This window comes from Diceros bicornis, chromosome 8 (assembly GCF_020826845.1).
Source record: "Diceros bicornis minor isolate mBicDic1 chromosome 8, mDicBic1.mat.cur, whole genome shotgun sequence".
Lineage (NCBI taxonomy): Eukaryota > Metazoa > Chordata > Mammalia > Perissodactyla > Rhinocerotidae > Diceros > Diceros bicornis.
In genome coordinates this window covers 41,110,003-41,133,177 of record NC_080747.1, presented here as the reverse complement: position 1 = coordinate 41,133,177, position 23,175 = coordinate 41,110,003, and the positions used below count along the sequence as shown (strand labels likewise).

Below are 23,175 nucleotides of genomic sequence, written 5' to 3'. Positions count from 1 at the left end.
CAGTGCATTGAGGGAAGACGTTCCTTCTTCCTTCACCCTTCACACTGTGGACTCGGGTACCATATGGAACTGGAGGAGCGGAGGCAGCAGAGGCAGCAGCAAGACTGGGAGAGGAAGGGTCTAGCTGATGGAAAGGGGAGAAGAGAGGATGAGCTTGTTAGTAAGAGAACCAAGGAGAGAGGTGGGGGGAACATGCTCAGAAAATGGTCAGAGGCAGCTCTCTCCAAATATTGCCTAAACGTGGATAGATTTAGCACCATTTATCAAACTGTAGTTGTTGCAATTTAACATCAGCTTAATTCTACTGAAGTTCTTATAGTACCATGTGGCCTGCTTTCTCTAAGCCCTGACCTTGGTCAAATTCCTTTTTGGCATCTTGGCTTCTTTTTCTGGCCAAGTCATACTTGGAGTTGACCTCTATAGAAGAAGGAGGGATTGCTCTGGGCTTGGATAGCAACAATGCATTGTAAGAAAACATTAGCATTTCTGGCAGAGGGGAGCATAATTCTAAGAAGGTTTAGGAAAAACTGGAGACCACCTTTATGTCTATATCAAATGATAATACTTTACTTTTCAGTATACTTCATACATAAAATTGTCACTTTAAATCTAGACTGAAAAACTAGTCCTACTATGATTATAGCTCTGGTAAGAGATATTTGCTTGTAGAAGGGAGTGTGAGAAACAAAAAATAGTGCCAGAGTATTGGGGTAAAAATTTACCAAAAAAACCAATGTTGTTATAGTTGTCTTTTCACACACACAAAATCATAGCCATTGCTTAGTATCAAAATAAACTTGTTTTGCTTCATTTGGTGCAGATAAAGCTATCCTCTTTCCAGACACACCAAACAAACCCTTTACTAACAGCACAATATTGTGTCTTTCCAGGCATCCTATAAACCATTGTTGAAGCAGGTCGTGGAGGAAATATTTAATCCTGAAAAGCCAGATCCGGTTGATATTGAACACATGTCTTCAGGCCTCACCGATCTCCTTAAAACTGGATTTAGCATGTTCATGAAGGTAAAGTGACCATGAAGAGGAAATCCTGAGTGTAATGCTCTCTTTGCTGGGCATGAAAATGCTGGCACCCTACTAAACTTGGCAAGCACCATACAAGATAACGTTCAGTATTTTGGCTCTTCTGAAATCAGGTGCAATCTTTATTTAACTTTTGGTTATAAGCAGCCTGACCTTCCAGCCTCATACAGCTTCTTTTGACTAAGCACTGTGATTTTTTCTGGTCGCTATGTAAGGACACAAGCCCTCCAGGGTAGCACTATTGAACACTTCTCCTCATGGCCCACATTCTCACTTATCATGAATCCATGTACTATTTATAGATCTTAGTGATAGTCCTTTCCTCTTAATTCTAGACTTTATTATGTAGGACAAAGAGTAACTCCACTCAGTCATATGACTAACATCGACTGAAACCCATTTGAAAATGACTTTTGTTTTGGCCCAGCAGACTCCCAGGTGACAAGTACTAGAACTTCTCTGTCTAATATCTGGGGTAGGTCAAAATTACTGAACAGCCTTTGTAGCAGGGATGAAAGGAGGAAAAGTAGGCAAATGTGATCTATTTTTAACCCACTGTAAAGTTTCTAAATTTAAAAGGATCTAAACAAGATTACAGTCTGACCTCCCAGTCTATTCCAGGATTGCAGTTGTAATAACTCTTGGAAATAACAGAATGTTTTGCCAGCTTCAAAGCATCTTTGAAATCCTGAATTAATCTACACAGAAGATCTGGCCTTTCAGAGTTCAATAAATGCATATTCCAGGAAAACCAGTCTATTCCAAAAGCCAGAGGATAGAAGCCAGACAATCAGACTCTAAACCAAGCAGTAAACTGGCTGGAGTGGACATGCAGGTCTCCTTCCTGATGGTCCCAGTTATCATTAACTTCTGTTGCAATATATGGCAGTGTATCCCCCCCCGCCCCTTGTTTTTTTAATAACGCAGCACAGATCAGCATCTCAGAAGTGTTCAGGGGATCCTGTGTTGAATATAACCTCAGAGTTGTCCAGTAGCCCTTCGTGATGGCTAGTGTGTATAAAAACTTCCAGGCTAGACGTGGTCTCCCTCCTTCTCCACTTGAGCACCCTCTTCCTTCATTCACAAGCTTGGACTTAGCCCTGAAGAGAGACTAACAAGTGTTGATTTCAGGCCCTGGTTAGGAAGGTCTGAGGATGGCCCAATAGGCCATGTGTCCTTTACCAGTCAGGCTGCTGCATTCGTGGTCTGGCCAAGGGCATGAGCGGAGGCTCAAACCCCCTGCTGTCTCTTCACTGCATGTGTTTCTAATTTGTGGAGACGCACGGTGTAGGCGAGAGGGGGCCCTGACTCACTCTTTGTCCATTTCCACAGAAAGAACTGTTTCTTAACAAAAGGGTCCTGTGACCAAATATGTTTTGGAAACACTGGATTAAACAGCAAATTAAATTGCTTCTTTGCTGCCAGACTTCACAGTGCCTTTAATATGCTAACAGACTTTGCAAGTAACTGCCTAGGCCAATATAGAACCTCTGTTGTGGGAGGACTATCCACTTGCATTTTCCATCACTGTTTCATGAATCATGACACATCACATTTTAAAATTACCCTCTTAAACCCTGCAGTGTTTTCTGCAGCTCTTCCTGTGATCAGAAGCTTCACTGTCCTAAAGTGGACTTTGCCTAGGAATATGTTTGGAACCGTCCTGGACCAGCCCTGGATTGCCATGTTTATCTCCATTTAAACCCCCAGAGTTAGGGCTCTTGAAGAAATGCTCTGGCCCCTTGAGACTGATCTCAAAGGGAGGTTTCCACGTAATGGATTTAAGCAAAAGGAATTTGTCTTCTCCCATTGGCTGTAGGAATCCATTCCTCAGTCCTCAGCTGCAGGGCCTCTGCTCTCGGTTGCCAGGGGCATCTCATCTGTCTGCAGGGGGTGGGGAGAGTCTCAGTGGGCTGGCTGCAGAGCCCTCCCCACCCCAGCACCCCAAGAGAGAGTCGTTTTGTTCTGTTTCTACATGGGCCGCCTCAGTGGCTGGCTGTTCCTTCCGTTCCATAGAACTCAGCAAGGGATGTCAGCTCCAGCCCACGTATTCAGGGTTTGAACAGAATTGGAATAAACGTAAAAAGGAAGAGCCAGTAGGGCTTTTAAGAACTAACTGTGATTTCCCGAAGAAGCATGTCTTTGAGATGAGGGTGAAGCCGTCAGGAGAGTGTGTCCTCGACCCTGCATTAAGGCCAGTGAGGAGAAGAGGATGCGAGATGCAGGTGGAGTCTCACATGGCCGTGGCCATTGCTGGTCTCCCTGGTCCTGTTTTCTGTTGCTTCTCACTACCCGAGTTATTCAGCTCCCCTGTGGTCAGCATGTACCATGAAGTCAGCCCTTCTCGTATTTAAACCTCACAACAACCCTAGGAGATACGGTCTACCATTATCCCCGCTTTACCCATGAAGAAACCGAGGCCCAGAAAGGTTAAGCTGTAGATGTCAACTACCAGAAGGCCGGGATTGGGTCATACTGTCCTCTGTTCTTGGGTATTTTCCAAAGAGCACACAGGAAATGGGACACCAGGATTTGTCCCCAAGTCAGTCTTATTCCAAAGCCATCCTCTTCACCACAACATTTCTTGGCTTCAGATGCTGCCAGGCATTTTCTTGGAAGCTAAATCTTCATGTCATTAATTCTTTACTTCATGATTACTCATTAGCACAGATGTTTACCCTTTCCAGCATCTGTGCCGCTCATGAATAAAGTCCTCCCTGGACTGGTCATCAAGACAGCCAATGTGAGGGAGATCTCCCAGGACTCATCTGCTGATACCCTGCCTGTTTTTCTGGGACTTGGCCCCAGGACTCATTGGCGGTGCAGCCCCCAGGAGAAGAAATTTGTGCATGGAGGTTGAGTTGCCTTTATATATCACATCTTTATTCTGTATCAGCAGCCAACAGTCATTGCTTTCTTGCCACTTGCTGCCCTGCTCTTTGCCTCTGGGACCTGCATCCCCCACTTCTCACTCAAGACTCACTGGGGCTGAGCCCCAAAGAAATGAAAAGACAGAGCCTGATGAAATAAAGGCATCCAGGTGGGGTCCTTCCTGTGCCTGAGGGTACTGTTGTACAAATGCGAGACTTCTAGAGCTGGAAAGGGAGCTGAGCTGCTAGTCTGTCCCTGCCCTGTCTCTGGACTCACAGATGGTACGACAGATGATGTTGGCTCAGGTCACCCAGAGGCAGTATCTATAGACTATGCAGGGGATGAAGGTGGATTGAAAAGCCAGCAAGAGATGTGCCTGGAAAGAGGGCCAGCAGACTTTCCCACGGGATGTGCTGCGGGTGCCTCACAGTGGGTAAAAGAAAGAACATAGGAAAGGATTTTCCAGGCCCCACATGTCTTCATCAGGGCTCTGTACCTTTTGTGCACACTTCTGTGGCTGCACTTATACACTGCTTTGTCATTATATGTGTTAGGTATCATTTTCCATACTAGTGTTTTCTAACTGCACAACTTGATCTACTGCACATTAGTGGATCAACATATCAATTCAATGGATGGTAATCAGCATTTTTTAATGAAAAAGAATAGAACAGACTAGCAAGGTGAAACAAAACAACCCAGTTACACAACATACACATGTATGATTTAAATGTATTCCTTGCTAGAGGTCACAATCAAAAGAATGTGAAAGCTATGGCTGTGAAAATGAGGGCTGATCTAGTTCTTACTCTTTTCTGCATCCTCAGCACTTGGCACCTCTCTAGGCCTTACAGACAGTAGACTCTCACTAAAGGTTGAGAGGGTGATCACAGTGGATCTGTTAGAACACTCATTCAGAAAGCAGCACAGCTTCAAGTTGTTGGTTTCTCTTTCCAACTTACTGCCCTTAAACCAAAAGCTACGTTTCAACCACGAAACAAGGGACAGAAGGTAGCAGCTCAATCAGTCAACTCCAGTGACCCTCAAAGGAGTCCTTGGCCCTCCTTTCCAGCGGCCACTAAGCTAGGTGAAGCTAGTCACTGTTTTGTTGTTACATAACCCCAAAGAAGCAGCGGCCCACACACTCCCACTCACCGCCCAGCATTGATGTGTGTGGGGGAGACGGAAGCCGGCCTCCGCCTCTGTCAAAGAAACCTGGCGATCTCTTCTGTCCACACAGACAGCATGGACTCTATTTCTTCCAACTTCTTTGTCTCCCTGGAGAACAAAACAGAAGCAAAGGGGCTGATTTTGTAGTGTGAGAGCTCAAACGAGTCAAGAGGAGAAATGTCCTAACAGAGCAGTTAGATAGCAGGGTGAGTGTTACCAGGGGAAATTTGGGGATCTCTTTTCTATTTAACATCTCTAATTTTTTGGTTTGGTTTTGTAAATAATAGAAGGCCATCTAGCATATGCTGTCTAACAGCAGTCACTTCATTCTACTGCGTAGAATATTTGTTTACAAGGAGCATAGTGCTAACACATCCAGAGTCAGACTGTCTGGGTTAGGACAAGCTCCACCACTTACTAGCTGTGTGTCCTTGGGCACATCACTTAACTTCTCTGTGCCTAAGTTTCCTGATCTGTGAAATGGGAATAATAATAGTACCCACTTAACAGTGTTGTTATTCTCATAATGAGTCTCTTAACTCTCATTAAATGAGTCAACACATACTGTTGAAAAACAAGATTCAGCTGAGTAAGTTTGAAGATCTAATTGGCTTTATTCAATGATTCATGAATCAGGCAGCCTCCCATCTATCAAGTAAAGGAGCTCCAAAGAGCTACAGAAAGGGGAAGGTTTGTAAAGGCAGAGAGCAGGTGGGACAAGGAAGTCATAAATAGAAAAAAGGATTGTTTCAGGCAAGGTCACCTTCTTTTGGAAGATGGAAGGGGGCTATCAGGTGGATGACCTCGCTAGTGCCGACCGGGAAACTCCAGACTGACCGGTTAAGATTACATTCCTGAGGAAAGTTGAAACTGCACTTAGGTTAGGTGTTAAGTCTTGGTTTGCTGATATGGGCTTAGCACAAGTGACTCCATTTGGGGGCTGTTCTTTCTTTTTAACAATACAAGGCACCCAGAACAGTGCCTGGCCTACAGTAAGTGCTATATTAGTGTTTGCTATTCTTATTTGTATGAGCTTGTGATCCCATGCAGACCATGACTCTCAAGAAAAGAGCCACCTTGTGTATCTTTGCGTCTCTGTACATTAGCCAATGCTTTGGTATTTGGTGCATACAGACTGACTGCTGAGTGAACCAGTGAATTAAATAGAAGAGAACAGACACCCAAGCATTGCATATGTCACTACTGATTTGCTCTTGCCAGAGAGACATGGGGTTCTGAGTGTTCTTTTCGTGGTGCCTCTGGGAAGCCATAGCTTATAAGGCTGTGATGTGTTTTTATGGACCTTTTTCTTTTCCACTGTGAGTCCAACCTGTTGGTCTCTTCAGTCTTAGAGGCCATACTGTCCCTCCTGGGGCAGCTGTAGGGAGCCGGTGAAATTCTGTATTTGTGCCGTGACAAGATGGTTCACAGGAATAGAGGCCAGCAGGACTAGACTCTGCCCACCCAGGTCACAGAGGCAGAAGCCCAAAACAACTCCGGCCCTGAGTCCGCCAGGGGCGCTCCAGAAGCGTAGTCTCCATGTGCTGGGAGAGAGCAAGTGCTTGGCTCCGCAATTGTTTGCTGCTGCTCCTCACAGCCTCAGAGCTGTAGGAATGGAGGCCTCCTCCCCAAACACTTGGAAGTGGCTCACAGAATCAATCTTGTTTACGTAAATGTCTGCAGGCAGTGAAAGTTAAGAAAAATGCCTGTGTGTCTAAGATTCTCGTCATGAAACAAATCCTCTGTGAGAGGGAAATCAAAGCAGCTGGATTTTGCCCTTGCCGAAGTCAGAAGCTCATTTGCATCATACCGCCACTTCTAAAATCACTTTCTTTACATTGCTTTAGCATGCTTTCCTGTTTGACTCAGACTGTCCAGAGAAAGCTTTCGTCACCCCCTGCTCTGGTTATCCATTACTGCGTAAGAAGCCATCCCAAAACATGGGCTTAAAATAATATTGGTCGCTTATTTTGTTCATGAATGTGTAGTCTGGGCAGAGCTCAAGAGGCAGGGATTCACCTCCAAGATGGTGCCCTCGCAAGGTCAGCAAGTTGCTGCTGACCGTTAGCTAGTAGCTCAGCTCGGCCTGTGAGCTGAGGGACTCAGTTCCTCTCCACACAGGCCTGTCCGTGTGGCCCAGGCTTCCTCAGGGCATGGCGGCTGCATTCCAAGGGCAAGCATCAGAGAGATCAGATCTTAGACCAGAGAGAGCCAGGTGGACGCCTCAGAAGTCACACAGCATCCCTCCCACAGTCCTGTATCTGTCAAGGCAGTCACAAATGCCCACCCAGGTTCAAGGGGAGGGGACATACTCTGTAGGAAAATACAGTCTGCATTCCCCCTAAATATCCACTTGGCTGTGCAGCCCAGTGCGGACAGTGTTTGGCTGATTCTAACAGTTGTCTTTCCAATCTAAAGGACAGAAAATTCACTTATTCATCTGGCCTGGATTCAAAATAAGTAAACCCTGAAAGGCTTTGGTAGTGAAAGGCCTGCCTGCTGTTTGCCTACAATCTTTTTTAATAATATAATCTCAAAAAAAGAAAACAATACTTCCTGTGTGATAAGAAGTGAAGCTGCAGGACTTTCCTCTCCCGAGTCTGCTCCCTCGAGCCCTGTAAGGTAAAGCAGAGCCAGTGTGCCCCGAGATCATTCTTCCTGGGGTTCTGAGAAAGTGTTTCAAGTCAGCTCAGTGCACTCCTCAACCCGAGGATAGACTTGTGGTTAGCCACATAGAGCTGTCACCTTCAAGGGGCGGTGCCCTGGGGTGGGGGTGGGGGTATCAAACGGGAGAAACAGCTTTGGCAGAACCTGACATTCTTCAAACAGCCAAGTCTTCTCTCCAAATGCTTGTGCACGGAGCACCTTGATCTCCTTAGAGGAAAGATTGATAGTGATCTAATAAATAAATCGAAACATACCTTACCCCTCTCCCTGTAACGTTAATTTAATTTAAAACTAGCGTGTCTAATAGGCAGCGCTTTTAAAATGCGTTTCTGGAATTTGTGGTTTGGCTTTCAGTCTCCTGAAAATAATATATTTTATATCTACTCCATGTGTTTGGACCCCAACTTGTTTTGACTAAAGGACATGATTTGTCAAGATGTTTTCTCTGCTGGAATTGGCATGAGGAGGGTGGGTTTTATCTAACGAAATTGCGTGAGGCCCTTTTACCTCCTTTTCTGTGTGCTTTTTAAGAAGTTTTTCTTGTTGTTGTTCCATTTCTTATATGGCCATGCTTAATTGGAAAAAAATAAAAGATTTATGAAAAAGAGTCCAGGAAGGCCCAGTGCTTGCCTCTGGGCCCTTTACTTGAGTTGATGTGAGAGCTCCATTGCCTTAGGTGGCAGTAGAAAAGGGCCTACAAGGAGAGAGAGAACAACTGCCCAGGCAGGCCCTGAAAAGCTGGTGGGGGTGAAGAAGAATAGTTGAAACTCTTTCAGTTGCAATTAAGATGCTAACACATTATGTTAATTTAATCAAAGAAAGGATAATTTATTTTGAGGACCAAGGGGTATCTCAGGGAGCCTAACGGCAGCAGTGTGCTGGGCCTCAGGAAGGATTGGGACTGAGAAATGAAAGCGGTCAGCAAACCAGACAGTTCTTAGAGACTCACTCTGGCCTACAGAAGACGCTAAGACCAGTGGTCAGCGTATTGTGGGCACTCAATACAGATGAGGTGAATTATTGGCCAGGTAGCTATGCCACAGCCTTCGGTTCTTCTTAAGAGCTCAACTTTGATTGAGCCTCATCTATCTTAGATCAAGTCTCGATTCCCAGGGAAGGGTCCTGAGTTGGCTCAGCCTGGGTCAGGGAGCCATTCTTGGACCATTCAACCGTGGTTATGGGGCGGGATCACACTGTCACCACATGGTGCCAGAAGCCCGCCCCGTGAGCATGGCGCACAGGAGACTGTTCACGTGTGGGCTGGACAGGCACCTGCAGAGGCATCTAGTCCAGCTCCTCATTGTTTACATAAGGAAAATGAGACTCAGAGACAAGAACTGTCGGCTTAGGTCCATTACAGTTAATGGCATTTCTGACAGAAGGAAGACAGCTCAGCATTTGGTGTTTGTTGATTAAATCAGGACATGTTCTGGAATTTCTATTTGCAACACTATTTATAACTATTGTTTATATTTTCTTAATTATGCTCCATACTACAAGGTAGGGTTTGATTTTCGTCTAACATTAGCTAAATATGATCCATAAGTTCTAGTGAAATGGACTTTGGTAGGAATCATTAAACAAAAAACAAAAACTTGGTTTTGGCAGTCTTTGAACTTTGTCTGCCTGTGAGCAATTATTGAGAGCCTCTTTCGTGTGCTCATCACTGTTGTGGGTAAGGAAAATATACAAACTAGATACCCTACCTGCCACGGCCCAGCTTACACTGTGTAGCTTACAGTTTGTTAGGGAGACGGACAAGAAAATTGAGGAGAGAGAAGTGGTGTGCCAGACGGGATGTGAAGGCTCTGAGAAGGATCTCAACCAGGGAGTCAGAAAAAGCTTCCCAGAGGAGTGACTGTTGTCAGAGCAGCAGGAGTTAGGAACAAAGTGACGAAATGCCACGATACATTGAAGGATTTACAGGTGCTTCCAAATGGCTGGAGCTAAGAGTGGCATGTGGGGAGAGGAAGAGTATGAAGACAGAGAAAGAAGCAAAAGCTACATCACGAAGGGCTGGAGAACTGAAATTTGACGCCATTGAATGTTTTTTAGGAATATACAACCAGTTTATATTTTATAAAGATCACCCTGGCAGCAGTGAGAAAGAGGAAACCGAGGCCAGACTGGCATCAGGTTGGAGAGGTAAGGTGAGAAGATGAGAGTCCAAGCTCAGGTAGAGCCAAGGGAATGAGGGCAGGGATGAAGTGCTAGTGGATTCCACAGGACTGGGTACCGACTGGATGAGAAAGTAAATGAAAGGACTGTGTCTAGGGTCATTCGCCTGGACTAGGATGACTGGATGGATGGTGTTATCATTCTCTCTGACCAGGAAACAGGAATGGAGAAGAAGAAAACTTGCATTTTAGATTTTAGCTTTGCAGCGCAGCAGAGCCTAGGCCAACAGTAGTAATCTGTGGCTACTGGCACGTGTGAGGTGTGAACCGTGGACGGGGATGGAGTCACCCAGGAAAGCTGTTTGGGAGAAGAGCAGGGGCCAGAGGCCTGAGCAGTCGGGAACGCAGTGTGTAGAGTCCAGGGAGGAAGGAGAGAAACTCAGAGAGCTTAGAAAGTGGAGGGGGTGGGGGAGGTTTCCGGAAAGAGGAAGCCATCCACTGGAGCAAATGTGACAGGGAGGTCAAGCTAAACAGCAGAAAGCTCTAGCAGCATGGAAACCTTTTGCAATGTGATTAAATGAGTAAGTCCCACGAGGAACCTGGTAATTGGCTGATGTGCTAAAGAACTAAAAGTACAGAGTTTTAAGAGATGAAAGCCGGTGAAAATGCTTTCCGTTGGGAGAATCTGTTTATAGATGAGGGGGTGTGGAATGCATCTCGCCCTGCAGTGTGATAGACTTGGATTTCAGTCTCAACCCTGCAGCTTACTGACTGGGAGACTTCGGACAAGTTTCTTCACCCCTTTAAGCCTCACTGTCTCTCTCTCTGTAAAATGGAGCTTCCGCCTACGTCATGGATTCTAAGGATTGCATGAAGCAATGCTTGCCCCCCAGCCTGCTTTATGTTCCTCCATAGCACGTACCACCTTCCTTGCTTACCACTTACTTACTTATTGTGTCCTTCTCCTCAAATGAAATATAAGTTCTACAACAGCAGGGATTCCTCTCTGGTCCATTCACCACTGAATTCCTGACACCTGGAGCTGTGTCTGGCCCATAGTAGTTGCTCAATAAATAATTGCTGAATGGATGAATCCATGAGTGAAAAGCACAGTGCTAGACCTGAAGCGTTCGGTGGCAGTGCTCCTACTAATTCCAGCTGGGAGAAAAGCCATCACCAAGCGGTCTTCCAAGTCAGCGTGGCTGTTCTCAGGGCCTCGTGCCCTTAAGGCCAAAGCTCCTGTTGCGCTTTCCTGCCCATTATTGGAGGATGGGGACCTGACCTTTGCCTGTGCTAGGGACAAGTGAGTCACACACGAAGAGAAACTGGGTGGAGGAGAATCAGCAGCACGGTTCCCAGAACTCCTAGAGAGCGCCCGAGAAACCGGAAGCAGCTGAAACCCTTCTCATGGAAACCAGTCAGGACATCAAAGAGCACTCTAGGGGCCCACAGCTGCAGACTCCCCTTCAGAGGCTGGGATGGACGGTGGAGAGAAACTGTTCTCCGACCAGAACTGATGTCTTAAAATCCCAACCAGCAAAGGTTTGGACAATGAAAGAAAGAGCAGTGAGTCTGCCGTGCTTTCTTAATCTGTGCATTTGCGATGGCAGTGATGATGCTTAAATCTTTCATCTTCAGAGTGCCGTGCACCGTGAGCTCACAGCCAAACGGGACTCAGCCTTGTGTGGCTGATTTATAAGGAATGTGTTATTCTGGTGGAAAAGACTGAAAAGACTCCACTTCCCAATAGCCTGCTGACTTGACACATTCTAAAAGGAAAGTCTGGTATCAAAACATAAATCTAAACAGAAACCAAAATAGCAAACAGCAACATGCATTAAGGGGACCCGTTTATTTGTACCAAAATCAACGTTCCCTCAACTCTTTAGCTCTAGGGTATTGTTCTTTGTTGTTGCTGTTCATTTCTTTTTTCCCTTTCATCTTTCAATACATCCTTCCAAGATTCTCACAGTGTACTTCAGCGTCCAGACTCTCTTATGGAAAGCATATGTCTTTGGGAACATACTGCACCACTTGAATTCTGGAGCCAGTTGTACTTCTGTCCCAAGATTAAGTGAGAAACAATAGTTTGTAGGGCTGGTAGTTACTCAGCTGGGAAGAACCACACATAAAGCAGAGAGAGTTTCTAAAAGATCTCTAAGAAAAGGGCATCTCCAGTTACCCTGTGGATCTCATTCATTCATTCCTTCATTTATTTTATTCATCCAACATTTGTTGAAAGTTTACCCTGAACTAGGTCTAAGCTCAGAGCCAAAAATACCAAGATAAACATGATCAGTCCCTACCCTCCAGTAGCTTGCTCTAGGAGAGGAGACAGGCAGGTATATCAAGGTAGCAGTCCCGTTTGACAAGGCTAAGGCATAGCATCTGTCAGATTTGGGTCATGGGGCAGGAGCTGAGAGATGATTAAGAATTTTTTCGAGAAGAGGATGTTTTTTAAAGACAGTAAGTGGGAAGGAGGTAAAGAAGGGAAGGCAAGGGTACTTTACACAGAGGAAACTATTTATGCTATATAAAACAATATGATGCAGATGATACTCAAATTATTTAATAACTGGAACGTCATGGGCACAGACGGGCCAAAACCCACTGGTGTAGTCCCAACCAATGCCTATGCGCTGCAGATCTTTCCCGCTAATGTGGAAAAATCTCCAGGGTATATAGTTGAGTGAAGCAAGCAAAGTATAATGTCGAGTGTTTGCAGTCAAGATGGTAGTTACGGTTGATGAGGTAGTGACAGGAGGTGGGCATGAGAGGGGCTCCGGGGTGCTGGCCTTCTGTTTCTTTCTGACCTGGGTGCTGGTCACACAGGTTTGTTTACTTTGTGAAAATAAATTGAGCTGAACACTTGTGATAAAGGTACTTGTCAGTGCGTATGTTCAATAAAGTGTCATATGTTTAACAAAATGTTCAAAAATAAATAAATACCATGCATTCAGGCATGGCTCAAGTATTGTGAATGGCTCCAGCAAATAGTGTGTGTAGGGGAGATGAAAATAGAGGCACAAATCAAAGCCACATTAGAAGAGCCTTATATACTGAATTAAGGAGTGTGAACTTTATCCTCAGAGCTATGAGACTCTCCAAAGAGAATGTGAGCATGTCATGGAGCTGAGAAATGTTTAAGAGTATGGCCTCTGGAGTTTGGCCCCTGGATCCACGATTTAGTCATCCTGTGTAAACTTCAATTTCTTCATCTGCAAAATACACCAATGATTGTGTTTTCCTCCTAAGGATTTTCAAGAATTGAGTAAGATAATGCACAAAAATATTTAGTATACTGCTCACTATATTCAATAATAAATATTTGCATTTTAGAAAGCTTACTCAGGCAGGAATGAGGAAAATGGATGGGGGATGGCCAGACCTGGGAAAGGAGACAAATTAAAAGGCTGTGGCAGTAACCTAATAAAAAAGGAATGAGAGCTGGACCAGAACAGGGACAATGAAAATCAAGGAGAGATCAATAAATTTGAAGGGGCAGAATTAACAGGACTTGATCTGGAAGATGAAAGAGACAGCAAAGTCTAAGATGACTCTCAGGTGACTGTGAAGGTGGTAATGCTGTTAGAAAGTCAAGAGGAGGGATAGACTTGGGGAGAAGATCGTGCATCAAATTTGAAACCCATTGGGTTTAGGGATCCTGGGAGGCATGCAGGTAGGGAATGTCCACACGAACTCAAAAGAGATGTTTGAACTAATGACATAGATTTGGGAAGTATATAGAAGATTATTGAAGGCATATGAGTAGATGAGGTCCTTCAGGGATGATGTATCAAGTGAGAAGAGCAAGGGGCCAAAGATGGAGCCCTAAGTAGCATTGACATTTGAAGGGCAGACCAAGAAAAGGAACCTATGAAGAAATTTCAGAAGAAACCATTGGAAAAGAAGAAGGAACAGCCAAGAAAGTGCTATTGTGGAAGCAAAGAAGGGTGTCATCAACTGTGATAAATGCCCCAGAAATGGCCAGTGAAATAAAGACAAAGAAGTGTCCATTGACCCCTACATATGATGGCCATTGGTGACTTCAATGAAAAGAGTGGGACAACAGCAGGATTGTCGTGGGTGTATGGTACGTGGAGTAGAAGAAAGCAGTCAACAAATACAGTCAAGGGGAAGGAGAGCTACAGGGCAGGAAGCTAGAGGGGGGTGAGGAGTCGAGTCTTTTCCAAAGATCAAAGAGTTTTGTAACTTTTTCCAGTGCTCACCATCACCCATTTTGAAAAAGTTTAGATCTTTCTATCTCTCCTTTTCTTTCTTTCTTTCTTTTTCTCTTTCTCTCTCCCTCTCCCTTCCTTCCTTCCTTTCAACCCTGAGTTTCCTTTCCAGAAGCCAAGGAGTAATTTATGTAACTGGAAACACTTAACATACTACCTTTTTAAATGTTTTTAAAATAAGATGTTGAAAAGTGGGTATGTTCAGGCAAGGGAGCCAGAAGAACCCAGCTGAGAAAGGACTTGGAGCAGGGGTAAGAGAAATGGCTTCCTCTTGGCCTGCCGCCCCACCCCACTGCTCCTGGGGATTGTCCATGGCTGGAAGATGGTTTGTGCATTAGTGTGGATGAGTACATACACTCATCGTCTCTGTCTACCCTCTGCTTGCTAGAATTGAAGGCTGTTTCTCCCACCTCTGGCTTCAGTGGCCATGCAGGCAGCTGACAGCATCCTTCCTGTAATGACTCCATGCTTGTGCTGTCCTGGCGGGGCCTCCAGCCTGCTCCACCCAGCTGGTGACTGCTTGCCTCTAGAATGTGGCTCACACCACTTCTCCTGCCCACTCCTCACCAAACCAACTCAGTCTTCCAGGTAGACCTCAAAACATAATGTCTTCAGGAGCCCCCTCTTTTCCCCTTCGATTAGTCACCAAGTCAACATGTTGTTCATTTTACATTTCCTGAGGGGTGACTATGAGTCATTCTCATTTCAGTTTATAATAATACTTTGCCTCATTGGCGAAATCATAAGGCACCAGGAGGAATTCTCTACAGCCTCTAGTGGAGTGTTCCACGCACAGTAGGCCCTCAGCTAAGGCTGGTTTGCAGAAGGTGAGGGCATGAAGTCTGCACTAGACTGTAAGCTCCTCGAGGGTAGGCCTAGTGTCTTGCATCTTTCCACACCCTCTACCACCATCTCCCTAGGACTTTGACTATTTATCCAGTCCACAGACGTTTCTTGAGCACCTACTATGTGCCAGAAACTGCACTAGGTGAGCTGGGAATTCAGCAGTGAACCAGGCAGATAAGATCCCTTCCTCGTGGAGTTTATATCCTAGACCCAGCCAACAAGGAGACAAACAAACAAACAAAAACAATAGCTACAGGCTGTGGCAAGTGCTTCGAAGGAAATAAACAGAGCTACATAACGAAGAAGGGGCTCGTTGCTACTAAGACCTGAAGGCTCATAAGGAAGGAAGAAGTTGCCTCTCAGCCTTCTCTTCTTATTTAATAGCCCCCACTCCTTTAACTTTTCTTTCTATAAAATATTTATTTAAAGGGATGTAATAAGTGACATGTTATGCATTTTCCTGGTCAATGGCTCCACAAACCACTACCACATCTGATCCCTAACAAATCCTGATCTCTCTAAGGGTTGTGTATCTCCCCTGCATTATGGGGGTAGCAGCCCTGGGGTCCCCATGGAGGTACAGGGTCCTGCATGACACTGTCCATCTGACTCTATGGGGGTTTGTTTTGCAGGTGAGCCGGCCTCATCCCAGTGATCACCCTCTCCTGATCTTCTTCGTGGTGGGCGGAGTCACAGTCTCAGAAGCCAAAATGATCAAAGACCTTGTGCCATCCCTAAAGCCAGGAACCCAGGTACTGAGTCCTTGGTGAATGAATCCTGAGACAGGGTTGGGAAGAGTGGGCAAGGACCCTTCATTAGGCTTCCCAGTGCTCCCCATCTCCATCCTGCCTTCCTCCTCCCCCACCTGCTCCTGCCCATGTCACATTCTCCTTCTGCTTGCCCTTCTCCTGGTGGGGGTGGAGGGAGGAGAGCTCTCCTTTCACAGTCCTCTCCTGCCTCTGGGCTTCAAGGGCTAAGGTGCTATTATCCCTGTTCCCGATTCCTGAAGGGCGTATGTTCTCTGGTGTCCCATCAGCGCTTGGTTACTCAAGAGTTTTCACTGCTTTCCAGGCTTCAGATAGGGGACCACCTCCTCTATCTCCCCTCTAACTGTTGCAGTTAGACGACAGAGTTTGGGAGGGGCATTGTCAAGACAATGACAAGCGTAGAATGTTTCTCCTCTACAGCCTCCCGCCAGGTCCCATCTCACTCCCCAAATAAGTGGTTAAGAACACAGATCTCTTGATTTTACAGGCCTGAGTTTGACTCTCACCCCGGCTTTTTACCAGTCAGGTGATCTGGGAGAGAAAAGCCCTCTGTTTTCTCATTTAGGAACCAGGGCTGGGGTGGCTGTGAATCTTAAATCAGATAAGGGGTGAGAATGTGCTTCTCATCACAGTGCCTGGCTACGGTTGTTATCAACCATTTCTGAGCAGTTAGTACCCTGCTCTGCAGGGGGGACTGAGGCTCCTGGCATGAGGCAGAGGATCCCCAGGAGAGAGCCTTCAGGAAAAGGAGGGCCCCTGTCTCTGGAAGCTCTAACCTGGCTGGGGAAGCAGTAACTCAGTGAGACTAAGAATCCTCACCTTCGTGGGTTCCCCAAAACAGACCCTGAGACAGGGCGTGAGAGCAGGTAGTTTACTTCGGAGAGGATCCCAAGAAACAGAGGTGAGGGAATCAGAAAAGAGAGACAGGGGAGGGAGAAAAGCCAGAGAAGGGTACGTTGTTCGGCTAGTTACCACTGTGGACACCTGAGGCTCTGTCTGCCTCTGGGGTCCCCAAGGAGCCGGGTATTACACGCCTCAGAATTGTCCTGCTGGAGGACAAGGAGCCTGGGACATCCCGTTGCCTCTCACCTAGTCACCTCCTGGTTGAGGTTGCCTCTGGGGGCTTATCTTCAGCTTGTGCCACCTCTGCTTGCCGCTGAGCAGCTTTCTATGGTTTGGAGAAAGGAAAACAGAGACGTGAGTGCGTTGCTTCAGGTAGGACGCTGGCTCGTGTGGGGGGCTGTCCACCACAACTACACAGAGCCCAGGTGGTATTCCAGCCCAGGCCTACTGCCGGGGCGCTGATACCTTGTCTCCCACCTCCACCCGCTACTGGATATGTCCACTTGGCCAGCCAAGGGAGCCTCCATTCTTGCTTTCTGTGAAGTCCTACCTGTTGTTCCAGGCCCTTCCTGCATCTCTGCCGGCATCCAAAATCTGAACTCTACAGTGCAGGGCTAGACTGCTCTCCACCTGCTTCCTATTGCTGGCATAGTCTCCTCCAGCAAACATGAATTCCTTGAGGACAAAGGCTGGGGCTTCCCAGACCTGAGCACATGGCGGGAGCTCCGTAAGCCCTGCGGTCTGATGCTTGATCGGCTGCAGAGCTGGCTTGGTCGTGTTGGAGTGGCCGGGCCACCTGGTGAAGTAGAGATGGCCTGGTCCCTACTGGTCTCCAGACACCCAACTGAGGAATGGGACCCGGTATCTAGGGAGCCACAGTAGGTTCTTGAGCAGAGAAGTGAGCAGTCATTGGCTGTGACCGTTTCTGCTGTGACCATCATCTGTCATGGTCAGAGCTAATGAAATTTCTAATAAAGTGGTAAGTTCTGCCTTATTGAACACCCTCTCTGTCAGCAGTGTTAAATATCTGTTTAGTGAGTGATTATCTTTTTGAGCAAGACTTTTTTTTTTTTATCAGAAAGCACACTTCTCACTGCCCCTCACGTTGGGAACCAAATTCTTAGCTCTTCAGAACAGTGATGCATTGTAACCGCCTGACAGACATGTTAATCCCCACTCTAAAAGGATAAAACACAGGCGTTTTCAAAGCCGTGTGACCCTGAGTTTGACAACAGAGCCCTGGAATCTACGGTGGCTTTGCTGCAATCTGACCCTGTGCTCAGTCATCTGCGGAGAGAACTTCTCAAAGAATTTTGGGCTTAGGGAGCAGCCTTGACTGCTACTTGTCCTTTGTGCAAAAAGTCCGCCTGAGGAGTTAACAGGCCCTAGGAAGATTCCAAAGAGGAGTGGTTTATCAGAGTGTCCTTCATCTCCAAGGTTTTGAAAGGATGTAGATTACCTGGATGTTTGCTGGAGTGACACTGCTGAGGCAGATCTCCTTTCTTAGACCTCAGCAGACTCGCAGCTGCCCTGGCCTGCAGCTAACTGCCCAGGTCTGAGACAGGCCCGGCTTCCTGCTTGTGCAGTGAAAGTTAGGCCTTGCTGCTCTGGCTACACGCGAAATGGCGTGCACACTGGTTCCATTATCTGCTTAGACTCAGATTTCCATTGGAGAACACGAGTGAACTAATTGAAGGGAGGGGTTCTGCTGAATCTGTGCAACCACAGACCCTCAAAGACGTGTATGGCAACCAAGAGAGGAACTCTGACTTGATTGTTGATGTAAACAGTGATAATATATGTACCTAATATTTATATTCTGTCTTTAATATCCAGTCTACACTTGCACATCTCCAGTGATGAGGATTTGCCCCTCCCACTGCACCTACTTGAGTGTTAGAGGGCTTCACTGATGACTCTCACCTCTAGACGGGTCCAAATCTGCCTTCTTGGAGCTGTCGCCCATCAGTGCTGGTTCTAGCTCTTGGGCCACACAGAATTTACATACAAATCAGGTTCTTCCTTCTTCCATATGTCCTTCCCAGGTCTGCTCTTCACACTATCTTCAGTTCCTTCAGCCAGTCCCCTCCCCGCCCACCGCTGACGTGGATCTGAGGGCCTGACTGTCACGGTGGCTCTCCTCAGCCCCAATTGGTCTCCTTCTCACACTCAATTGGAACTGAGTGCCATACCTTGGTGTGGACTGATCAGTGCTGAGGTAGTTGGGGCCACTGCCTCCTCATCCCCACCATGGCCCACCAGGCTCCCACGATCTCGCCCTGCCTTTTCCTACCACTCTTCTGCTTGCTTACTCCCCTCCAGCCTCAGGACTTTGCACTTTTTTACTATTTTATTCCCAGAACCTCAAACAGGGTTTGGTGCTGGGTGTCATGATTATTTATTGAATGTCGAATATTGAACACCAGAAACTTTACTTATATTATTGCAGCATAAGATAAAGGTAGCTTTTCTGGAGCCTACACCAACCTGTTGATTCATTCTGAGATTATGGACAACTAAAAACACTCTGTCTTTTGTATCAGTTGCTGTTAATCCATATCTTCTCTAGTCTGTATCTACGTGGGTGCTTTTTGGGCCCAAGTACAGGAACTTACAATTGTGGGTATTAAATTGGATGAGATGGTTATTCAGTGAACATTTCTTGAGCACCTACTCTGTGCCAAGCACCGTTCTTTGTGCCAAGGATAGAGTGGTGACCAAGCCAGACACGTTCCTGCTTTCATGTAACTTACATTCTAATAGTGAGTGACTGACTTTAAACATGAAAGCTCCAGCCAGAGATAAGTGTACCAAGAACACAGACGGGCTGTGGTGGGAATGACTGGAGGGGAGGTTCCTTCAGATGGCACAGGCTCCTCGTGGTGGAGAAGGCTTGTGGGCTGAGATGTGAAAGGCACTCAGGGATCAGCTCTTCAAAGGAAACTGATAGAATCTATTTAAGGCACATCCAAGAATGAATTCTCTTTCACAAAAAGTGACAAGGATAGCGTGAAACAGTGGAATCCAGAAACCACACTCACACTGGCTAGCCGCATAGGACTGTGGTCAAACTCTAAAATGGGCACCTTTTCTCTGCCATCGGCCCGTGGTTGTTGGTGAATGTGCCAAAAGTGGGCAGTTGGAGAATGCTTCTTTCCTGACTACAAAAAAAAGGGATCAAAGAGGCAACTCCCCCCACCCCACCCCAAACAGTCACTACCATGAGGTTCTGCAGGCTTCCCCTCGCTCTGGAGGCATGTGCCTGGCACCGGCCTCTGTCTCACTCACGCGCTGCCTGGTGTGGGGCTCCATGCCCAGACAGCTCTGCAGGCTGAATTCTGTAGGTGGGTAGTGGCCAAGAGGCAGCAGAAGCCTGGGATTGTGGGAGGAAAATAACAGGGAGGGACCCTCCCAGAAAAAACCAGGGAAAGGCCAGCTCAGGAAACAGAGGAAAACCAGGTGGGCAAGTTGACCTGCCGTGCACTGCTCTTCATCAGCACATGCTTGTTGCCCACTCACACTTTCATGTGGGTCTATATTTCTGGTGCTGAATACTTAGTGAGAATGTAATAGGAAAAACAGTAGACCCAGAAATATGCTTATAACGCACACAATTTGGCACAACTTTAGAGGTTCAAGGATACCTAAATCCTGGCTATAAAACCTGGCTCCAGGTTATTCTAAAATTGATGGAAAGCCCCAAGGAGATAAGTCAAGTGAGTTTTTTTTTTCTTTTTTGGTCAAGATTTATTTTATTCTGAAGTTTCTTACTTTAAGGAAAATGTGAATGGGATTTTTTTACCTGAATTAGCTTAGAGCCTTATAATTAGAAATGGAAACTTTAGAGACAGTAGAGATCACGGTGTTGGATGGCAGTCCACGTTTTCATATTATTCCTGTTAACATCATCCTTCACTCCTATGCATTTCATGGGTCTTTGATATTTGTAGAATCTTCTTAACAACTCTGAAGGCATTTCAATGTAAGGTTTTTGTTCTTGTTGTTGTTTCCCCTCAAGTGACTTCTTTGTAAACAACCCTCAGAAGGGACAAAGGTGAGGAGAGGATCTGAGATCTCACACTTGCAATTCTTCAGGAAAACCTGATATGCACAGCACATCGACCTCAGAGACAATGTAAAAGTGGGTCAAACAGTTCACAATGAGTTTTCCAGAAAGCTCCATCCTGTCCATTTAATTAGCTCACTGTCCCACTGGTTTAACCATACATCCTTTTAGGTTTAACACAGGTGTGTGAATATGTGTGTGTGCATGTGTAGCACCTGTGCAAGTGGGGGTGGGTGGTGCCTGGAATATGATATGTGCTCAAAACCAGTTCATCAAATGGATGAACATGCATGTTGGTGCCTGTGCATATGTGAGTTACTTTTACTGGGAAGAGTCTCCAAGTTTTAAAAAAAAAGGGAGAAAAGCCATTTTTCTCCCCTGCTCCTTTCCGTTCACAATGTTAGAAATCAGAAGGATGTGGAATCTAAATCCTGGACTGCCCTGCTTCCTCCGTGTGCAGCAGAAATAGAACAGGAAGATGCTGGCAACTACAAATTACAGCAGCGGCCTGGAGAAGTGGGAGGAAAGCAAGAGGGCGCGGTCCCTCAAAGCTGGCCGGCTCCTGCAGGAGCTCAGGGCGGGCTGAGGACAGAGACAGCATCCCTCTGCCAGCTGCGGTACACGCCCTGGTGGAGCCCCAAGGGCTGCTTTAGGGGATAGTTCAGAGGCTCTCGAGGACTCTGTGTCCTCTGTCCCTGTCTCACAGGTGGAAATTTTCATCAGGGACCTCGGTTGCTGGGGAAAAAGCCAATTCTCCAAATGGAATTCTCTAAAGCTCAATTTGCCTAATATTTCACATTTGATGACTATTTATAAAATTTAAATTTCATATCTGACAGACCAATTTCAGACTCTTTTAAGCATTTTTTTTTTTCATTTTCGAGTGCCTTTTCTTCTCCCATTTGGCTAATTTTTTAGAATTGTAAGGCTTATTTTAATCAAATAATGCAGAAATCCCCTTAGTTGAATGGACTAAAGAACTCTGAAAATGTTCAAAAGCAGTCTGATGACCAAAAGATGCCTAACAGGTGGAAATGCTCAAGGAGCATCAACTATGATACTGCAGACGAAATGGTAGCAGGGCGATCCTGCTTGTTCTTCAGAATAGGAATTTTAGACAAATAGATTTTTAGCTGAATTGGTTTGAAACAAATTTACCCAGAGCCATTTGAGCTATCATTTACTAGAGCCTTCGATGTGAAAAACTTCCTGCGGACCACTGCTAAACTCACTGCCTCCTTCATTGTCTTATTGTTTCATTCATTCATTTAATCATTCACTAACTCAGTGCATCAAGGACGTGCTGTGTATCAGGCGCTGTGCTAAGAAACAACGAAAAGACTCAGTTAAAGAAAGAAGGAATACAGTGTGAAACCAGCAGCCATGGGAACACACTTAGGCTTCAGGGAGGGGGGTCTGGGAAGGCTTCCTGGAAGTGGTGCTGCCTGGGCAAATTGTTGAAGGACGACTGAGAGATCTTTAGGCAAAGAGTGGAGCAACTCATGTTCCAGATAAAGAAGCGTCCCTAAAGTTCCAGTTGTGAAAGTGCAAATAGTTTCGGGTGGTTGGAATGTGGAACTGATGGTGAAGGGGGTGGGGTGGCAAGGGGGTGGAGTGTGGAGTGCTGAGCAGCCATCAGATTCGAAAGTCCTGGAATGCTTCTAAGAGGCTGGGCTTATCAAAGAGCAGAGAGGAGAAGGTCAGGATTTTAAGCCGATGAGTAAAACAATCAGGTTTATCCTTGGGGAAGATGGCCCTGGCAACTCTACCTCCACTGCATTGGTCCCAGGGACGGAACAGAGGGAATGCAGCGGAGGATGAAAATGGTAAGTATGGTGATGATGATGAAAACGATAACAGGAGGTACCATTTTAAGCCCCTCTAGAGCCTGTCTTTGTGCTAGATATTTTCATGTATGTTCACATTTGATCTTCATAATAATCATGTGAGGTGGATATCACTCTTCCCACTTTACAGATGAAGAAATTGAGGCTCAGGGTGATTAAGCAACTTCTGTAGGGTCATCTGTTGGGCAAGTGGCCCAGCTGGGGTCCAACTCAGATTGGATACTCCTAAGCCTGTGCTCTTAATCACTATACCATCCGGTAAGCATCCTTGGTCTCAGCTTTCTCCCCTCCTCAAAGACGCACTGGTTTACTTCACAAACTGCCTTTGTTTTCCATCTGTTTCTTTTCAGCCCTCCACAGAGCAGGCCCCAGACACCCTCTGGTTCAGCCCTCGTGCTGTCTGCATACTTGCTTGGCTAGCTGTGAGAGGCCTGGTCTTGGGTTCCAGCTCAGTGGAGGTGACCGAACCCACAGTGTCTGTCAGCCTTGGCTGGAAGCCCAACATACAACCTGGGAGTGATGGATTCTTTAGGCTTGGTTACTGTCGACATCAACTGAGTCTATAGCCTTTCTCTCCAAGTTCCGCAATCCTGCCACTGAGACAAGCATCCTGGGAGACTCAATCTAGCCCTTACACTTGCCCTCACCTCAGCCAGAGAGGAATCTGCCATCTTGGCATTGGAACTAAGGACCACAGGGG

General features: G+C 46.2%; 1 protein-coding gene across 1 annotated transcript in view; it reads left to right on the top strand.

The window, feature by feature from the left end:
* The window catches only part of SCFD2 (sec1 family domain containing 2), a 378,548-nt gene that overhangs the window by 352,426 nt on the left and 2,947 nt on the right, over positions 1–23,175 (top strand). The window contains exons 7-8 of the mRNA XM_058547056.1: positions 891–1,025; positions 15,585–15,704. Of these exons, the coding sequence (XP_058403039.1) occupies positions 891–1,025; positions 15,585–15,704 (255 nt within the window). The remainder of the gene's footprint in view (positions 1–890; positions 1,026–15,584; positions 15,705–23,175) is intronic.